Source organism: Tupaia chinensis, unplaced genomic scaffold (assembly GCF_000334495.1).
Source record: "Tupaia chinensis unplaced genomic scaffold, TupChi_1.0 Scaffold000067_1, whole genome shotgun sequence".
NCBI lineage: Eukaryota > Metazoa > Chordata > Mammalia > Scandentia > Tupaiidae > Tupaia > Tupaia belangeri.
Window position 1 is genome coordinate 2,653,913 of NW_006159526.1, and position 7,577 is coordinate 2,661,489.

Here is a 7,577-nt window from a genome sequence, read left to right on the forward strand (position 1 = left end):
CATTCCTGGGATTCCCTGGATGGGGGAAGAGTGAGAAGGCCTTTGGGGGAGAGCTCTAGAAAGAGCACCCCAAGGAACTGGGATTTGAAAACCATTAGCGATAAGAGGTTGAACTGGCCGGTCCCAGGTTACTGGTCAGACAAGCAGAGCGGCCCAGGGCCCTGGCCCCAGGGGAAGCATCACAGCGCATGCTGGGAGAGGCTGCTCCAGGCCACTGGGCAGGCTGGGCGCTGGCGTAGGGAGAGGCCGGCACAGGCCACTGGTTGCACTGGGGCCATCTGGTTGATCGGCGAGGCAAGCCCAGGCTACTGGCCACGGTGGGAACGAGTCCCCAAGGCCACTGGTCAGAATGCAGGGGAGAAGGTGCACGACGGACTGGTGCGACCCCCGCTCAGGACACTGGCTAGCTGGTCGGGCAGGTCCCCCGCCGCGGTGCGCTTCGCCTAAGCGGGGCAGCCCGGGGCTTGGGGGCAGAGGGAGCGCCGCGCCAGGCGGTGCATTGGGAGGTCCACTGCGGGCAGTGGGAGGTCCTGGCTGGGCGCCCAGACCGGGGGGAACCAGGAGGGGCCGGGAGGCGGCCCCCGGGCCCCAGGGCGCCCCGCCTGCTGCTGCTCGCGCTCCTGCTGGCGGCGCACCGAGGTATGGCCTGGGCCGAAAGCAGGGTGAGACTAGGCGGTGGCCCCTTGCGACCTCGGGAAGGCGTGAGGAAAGCTTTCACCGACCCGGGGGAGGAGAGATTTGGGTGTCTTGGGAGGTACCCCTGCCAACGAGAGCGCTGGGGACAGCCGGGCTGGAGAGAGCAGGGAAGGGGAGACTATCAGGCGGTAGATCTAAGAGACCTGAGAAGTCGGTGCTCAGGACCTGGACTCCAGGTCCCCAGACCCTGCTCCCTCGGACCCAGGCGTCGGGGGACCAGAGCACCTTCCCCCCAGAACACAAGTCCGACAGCTCAGCGCTCTCCCCTCAAAGGTTCTCAAGTTTGAGAGATTCGGAGACCCCCGTCCCTCCCCCCAGGGAAGCTGGTGACTGAAAACCAGGATTCATACATGTTTGAGGGCTTTCCCAACCGAATTCAGAGTCTAGACTCTGCCAAGAACCCGCTTCCCTCGGGGCCAGAACTGGAGCACCAGCCCTAGGCGCGAGCGAACCAAAGTGTTTCCGTGTGACCCTTCCGCTTCCTGGGGCCCAGATGAAGCCCCACACCTGCGTGGTGGTGGGACAGGAGGCGCCCTGAGGGGCTGGGGACCTGAGAACACCGGGCGATGAGCAAGACCGAGGAGAAGGGACCTCGCTGGCTTACCCTGCTGTGTGCAGCGCCCAGCCAGCCCAGCCACCAGCCTGGCCCCCACCTCCTCCCTGGGGACAGGCGGGGGCCAGAGGTGGGTGCCTGGGAATCTGGCCTGCTGGCACGAGCGTGGTAAATAGTGGGTCTCCGAGGTTAAGGCTGGGCCCGGCTGGGTGGGAAAGGGAAGGAGATTCTAAGAACGGAGGGCTACGTCAGGGTGTCAGCCCAGAAGGCCAGAGGGCGTGCTGGCTTCGCGACAAGAACTGCCCTAGCTGCAGGGACCCTGAACAGAAAGCCCGGCCGGCCTCCTAATCCCCCAGGACCAAGGAGTCCAGACCCCCAGGTCTCTTACCCCTCAGGCCCCAGGACCTGGGCCTCATCTTGGTCCTGCTTGAAGGACTTACTTTACCCCCTTCGCTGTTCTATCAGAGAGACAGGGGGGCCTTGGGGCGTGTTAGGGGGCTCTGGCGCCAAGCCGGGCAGGTCTCAGCCAGCCTGTCCCTCCCACATTCCTGAAACCTGCCCAGCCCTGTCCCCCTCACCACCCCCACACCCTCATCCCGCCCCAGCTCCAAACCCAGACGCAGTCCACACCCTAGCCCCCTACTCACGAGAGGGCGAGGGCGAGAGGGCGAGAAACTCCTCGACCTGGAGGAGGAGGCGGCAGACTGAGAGAGGAGAGAGAGACACAGAGGCAGAGACAGGCACTGAGAGATGGAGGCCTAGGGTGAGATACTCACAGGGTGGAGAGATGGAGACCCATTGGAGAGAGACATTTATTCCACATCACTGTGCCAGGCCCTGCCCGCAGGGCTGGAGGCACAGGGATGAGGCTGGCCTGGCCCTGCCCTGGAGGAGTGTCTGCTCTGGTTAGAGAAACAAGGGCGGACACATACCCTGTGAGCACTGAACGGAGGCCACCAGGCCTGTGCAGCCCCGGGCAGGGGTCTGGGGCTCGGCGAGTGGAGGGAAGAATGGAGAGGAACACACTTGGGGTCTGAGGCTCAGAGATGCAGAGATGAGAGGTGGAGGGAGAGAGGGCAGAGTCTGAGGGAGAGAGGACTAAAAATCTGGGCCCCTGGGTTTAGGGGAAGAGGGGCAGGGGGCCTGGATCCCTGGATCTGGGGGAGGAGGAGTTGGGGGTTCAGATCCCTGAGTCTGAGGCAGGAGGGACTGGGGGGCCCTGGGCAGCGAATGAACCAAAGTGTTTCCATGTGAGGGCTGATGCAGAGATGAGAGGTGGAGGGAGAGAGGGCAGAGTCTGAGGGAGAGAGGACTAAAAATCTGGGCCCCTGGGTCTGGGGGAAGAGGGGCAGGGGGCCTGGACCCCTGGGTCTGAGGGAGAAGGGATGGGGGCCCAGACCCCTGGATCCGAGAAGGACCTGGGCCCCTGGGTGTGAGGACGAGGGCCATCCTCCTGGGCCCAGGGTGGAGGGACTGTCTGCGGGATCCCTGGGTGCAGCAGCTGTAGCGCAGTTTCCGTCCTGAAGGTGCCCGGGCCGAGGTCCGCGTGTCTGCGACCCCCTTGGTGGAGGTGATGCGAGGACAGTCCGTCACCCTGGACTGCACCCCCGTGGGAGTCAAGGGCCATTACGTGCTGGAATGGTTCCTTGTGAGTGCTGGGGCAGGAAGCTGGGGGCGGCGGGTGCTGGGAATCGGGTACAGCAGACCACGGACGCTCATCCCTCGTCAGAGCCCAGAGGACCAGAGGCATTGACAAGAAATGGCCGAGCTGCATGTCCATTTCACAGACGGGGAAACTGAGGCCCACCGAGGGGAAGGGACGCTCCAAGTTCCAGGTGTCTGGGCCTGGCTGAGTCGAGACCGAAGACGGCCTCCTTCAGAGAGGGCTGGCACTCGATCGAGACAGACACCCCGAAGAGCCAGAGCCTCAGGGGCAGCACTAAAGAGGAGCGAACATGGAGACGGGGAGGGACAGAGAGGAGAGACAGGCTGAGTGAGACGGAGGAAGAGAGAGGCAGAAAGGGGGAGTGGGGGCAGGAGGGCGGGAGAGGAACAGAGGGACCAGAGGAAACGGAGGACAGGGGCAGGCCCCCAGTGCAGCAGAAAGGGCAGGGGAGACCCGGGTTGCCCAGCCCAGCCGAGCCCATCTTGTCTGCCCACCCTCAGACCGACCGCTCCAGGGCCCGCCGCCGCCTGGCCTCTGCGGAGCTGCACGGCTCGGAGCTCCAGGGCACCGTGCATGACACTCAGAGCCGCAGCCCCCCATACCAGCTGGACTCCCAGGGGCGCCTGGTGCTGGCTGAGGCCCAGGTGGGCGACGAGCGGGACTACGTGTGCGTGGTGAGGGCCGGCACGGCGGGCACGGCTGAGGCCACCGTGCGGCTCCGTGTGTTCGGTGAGCATCCACGGGTACCCCTGGGAGGGGGCGGGCTGAGGGCTCTGCGGGGCCCCTGATGTGACCATCTTCCCATAGCAAAACCAGAGACCACGGAAGTCATCCCCAACAAAGGGACGCTGTCTGTGATGGAGGACTCTGCCCAGGAGGTACCTCGGGGGCGACCTTGGTTCCAGGGTGGGAGCACCCGGGGGCCTGAACTCCTGGCTCCTGCGGGAGGAGGTCTGAGAAGGACTGGGGGTCAGGCTCCCGGGCTCCGTCCCGTCTCTGCACCCGAGTCGGGAGAACCCCTGAGGGAACAGGGTCCGGACTTCGCAGCCCCGGCCGAAGCCCAGGCTCATGCCTGTCTGCTCAGATTGCCACCTGCAACAGCCGGAACGGGAACCCGGTCCCCCAGATCATGTGGTATCGGAGCGGGCAGCACCTGGATGTGCCCATGGAGATGAACCCGGGTGAGCGGCGTGGCCTGAGCTGGGCGGGGCGGGCAGGGACAGGGCTGGCTGACGGCCCCTCTCTCCTGCAGAGGGCTACATGACCAGCCGCACGGTGCGGGAGGCCTCGGGCCTGCTGTCCCTCACCAGCACCCTCTATCTGCGGCTCCGCAAGGCCGACCGGGATGCGATGCCAGCTTCCACTGCACCGCCCGCGCCGACCTGCCGGCGGCCAGCCACGGCCTCCTGGACAGCCCTGCCTTCCGCCTCACCCTGCACTGTGAGTCCTCACTGGCCCTCCTCTCCTCTGCTTCATGCTGAAATGTGAGTTGGTGCTGACCTCTGACCTCTGACCTCCATTGGTAGTACGAGCCCCATTCTGGCTCTGACCCCCACGCAGCACCCAGAAGTCCATGAGGCTTCAAGACTAAACGTGTGCTCCAATCTCTTACACTGAACTGGGTCTCAGATGACATCTGACCCCAACTCCTACTGACCTGTTACCCATGCTGACCTCTGACCCTTGACCTGTACCTCTGCTTATCTCCCCCTCTGACACTCTCTGGTGCCCGATCTCAGAGTAAATGTGAACCTGAGCCTTGAAGCCAAGACTAGCCTTTGGCCAACTGCAGCCGTGCCCTGGACACAGGGCTGACCCGGCTCCCTCTCCAGCCTTGACCTGTGCCCTCACCATGGCTCCCGTCTCCCCTGCCCTTCCCTCAGACCCCACAGAGCACGTGCAGTTCTGGGTGGGCAGCCCGTCCACCACAGAGGGCTGGGTGCGCGAGGGGGACTCCGTGCAGCTGCTCTGCCGGGGCGACGGCAGCCCCAGCCTGGACTACACGTTTTTCCGCCTTCAGGTGACCCTCCTGGGATCCCTTGGGAACCCCTGCCCCTGACCGCAGTGACTTCCTAACCTGCATTGCCCTGATGCCTGACTGGGTGGCCCCTGCTTATCCCCGCCTGCCCTGGCACCTGCGCACTAAGTTGGGGCCCTCTGACTTCTGATCTGAGCGCGTCCTGACGTAGCGTGATTCTGCCTGGGTCCCCCCTGGCCCTGACTTGTGGACTCTGCCCTGTGTGACCCTAACTCGGTGAGCCCTGACCTAGCATCACCCTACTGGGCCGGGATCACTCCTGAGCCTGCCTCCTCCTCCCCGGTCCCCCAGGACCAGCAGGAAGAAGTGCTGAACGTCAACCTGGAGGGGAACTTGACGCTGGTGGGGGTGCGTCGGGGCCAGAGCGGGCCCTACGGCTGCAAGGTGGAGGACTACGATGCCGCCGAGGGCGTGCAGCTCTCCCAGACCCTGGAGCTGCACGTGGCCTGTGAGAGCCCTGGGAGAGGGCAGGGCGGGGCCCTGGCAGCAGCTGCCCTCCGCCCTCACCCCCACAGCCCTGCCGCAGCTCTGTCCTGAATACTCTGCCTCCGCCCTTTCTCTTCATTTTCATGGTATCTGCCCCTGTTCTTTCCCCGGGGTCCCTGCCTCCACTTCCTCCAGTCTACCCCGCGTGCTAGCTAGAGAGCTCTTTCCAAAGCACAGAACCTGGCCCTCCCCTACTTAGACCCTGCCAAGGCGCTGAGAGAGCCCTGGGGGGGGGGAAGCCCAGGTGCCTCAACATAGCTTTAAGACCCACCTGTGAACTTCACCTCGGCGCACCCAAGCCCTCCCTCACTCCTTCCTTAACCCCCCTGCTCTGCCTTCCAGTTCTCGCCGGTTTCCTGGGTCCTGGGCATCTAAGAACCCTTCTCAATTTTCTTTCCCCAAAGCTGGGGACAGGCTCTGTTCTCGGTTCCCCTTCCTGGGGTGGGCCCTGTGTCAGATACTGGGGACACAGCTGTGAACAAGGCGGGCCAGGGCCCTCCGATTGAACAGGGCCGAGGGGAGACATGGTGTGCAGCACACGAACACTCGTAGCACACGGCTCTGCTGCTGGGATGGAGAAACTAGTGAGGGATCAGCGCTATTTTAATTTTTTTTAAATTATTAGTTTATTGCACTTTATTTATTTTATTTATTTTATGTATTGATTTAATTTGACGAGAGAGTGACAGAGTGAGAGAAAGAAAGAGAGCGGGAAAATGAGAAAGTAAGCTGCCAGGTCTGGGACTCGAACCACAGTTGGCCATGTGGGAGCCAGCTCCCTTAACCACCAGTCCAGAGTGGGCATTGCTGTCGATGCGGGTTGCTGCGGTCTATAGCCCCGGGAGGCACATTCTGACTGGAGATCTGTGAACAGCGAGTTTCTGGGGCGCACCACGTCTGCTGGGGGTATGGAGGTGAAGAACGCAAGGCTGGCCAGAGAAGGGGGCTCCACTTGGGTGACGTTCACAGCTGTCCCCAGTGGGGGCGTGGGGACGGGGCCTTTTATCCCTGTGCCAACAGTCATTGGATGCATGCTGCCCAAGGGAGGGGGCACGACCTTGGGCAAGGGGCTCTCACAGCTGCGGCAGTCCCCAGGAAGGGCTGACAGCTGAGGGCCGACAGCTGTCATAGTCTTCGGCAGCTGGGGAAATAAACCCTCCCCTGTCAGAGGGGAGACCCTGGCATCCGTAACAGAGGATCAGGAAAGTCTCATGCGAAGGAAATGTCTGAGTGAGAAAGCAAAGAGTAGACTCGGACTCGCAAAGAGCTGGAAGAGCATCCCAGGGGCTGGAAGAGCATGCGCAGAGGCCCTGCAGCAGGGCCCAAGGTGGTGTACGTGAGAAAAGCAGCAAGCGAACGGGGTAGCTAGAGTTGAGTGGGCAAAAGAGGAGGGTAGGAGATTGTCCACAAGGTGGACAGGGCCAGACCAGGTTGGATCCTGCAGGCTGGGTCAAGGAGCTTGGCCAAGGGTCCTGGGATTCACAGCAGGCTTTTAAGAGAAGAGAACTAACCAGCGTGTGTTGAAAAGATCCCTCTGACTGCTCAGGGGAGGGTGGACTGGTCAGAGGGGGAGAGAAGTAGGAGGATCCATAAAGGGCAGATAGTTAATGAGAAGGATGGCAGAGGAGGTAGGAGGGAGGAGAGGGCAAGGGTTTGGGTGGCAAGTCCCAGAGGAACACCACACACCTCCAAGTTATTCATGAACTTCAGGCTCAGAGCTCTGGAGGGAAGTGGCCAAGTTTGGCATTGTATTTTCTTTTTCTTTCTTTTTTTTTTTTTAATAATTATTTAATTCTATTTATTCATTCATTTATTTTTGACCAGAAAGACACAGAGAGAGAGAGAGAAAGTGAGAAAGCAAGCCGCCGGGCCCGAGACTTGAACCATGGTCGGCCATGCGTGAGGGTCCAGCGTCTAAACCACCATGCCACCTGCTGGTCCTGGCATTGTATTTTCTTTATTCCTATCTCTCTATCTCTCTCTCTCTCTCTCTCTCTCTCTCTTTTTTATAAAGTTTCATGTAGGGCTTGTGCTCTCACCAGAGAGAGAGATCAGCTTCTGAGGGGATGGCCCTGCCGCAATGCCTTCTCCACGCTCCTCTGGGGATCTTGAGCACGCACACACACACACAGCATGTT

At 61.9% G+C, this 7,577-nt stretch overlaps 1 protein-coding gene across 1 annotated transcript in view; it reads left to right on the top strand.

Moving 5' to 3' along the window:
* Nucleotides 1-7,577, top strand: part of BCAM (basal cell adhesion molecule (Lutheran blood group)) — a gene marked incomplete in the record, with an annotated part of 33,333 nt that overhangs the window by 3,645 nt on the left and 22,111 nt on the right. Inside the window, 9 exon segments of the mRNA XM_014582617.1 lie at nt 449-639; nt 2,776-2,897; nt 3,416-3,644; nt 3,723-3,793; nt 4,000-4,096; nt 4,168-4,259; nt 4,262-4,355; nt 4,799-4,935; nt 5,245-5,401. Of these exon segments, the coding sequence (XP_014438103.1) occupies nt 449-639; nt 2,776-2,897; nt 3,416-3,644; nt 3,723-3,793; nt 4,000-4,096; nt 4,168-4,259; nt 4,262-4,355; nt 4,799-4,935; nt 5,245-5,401 (1,190 nt within the window).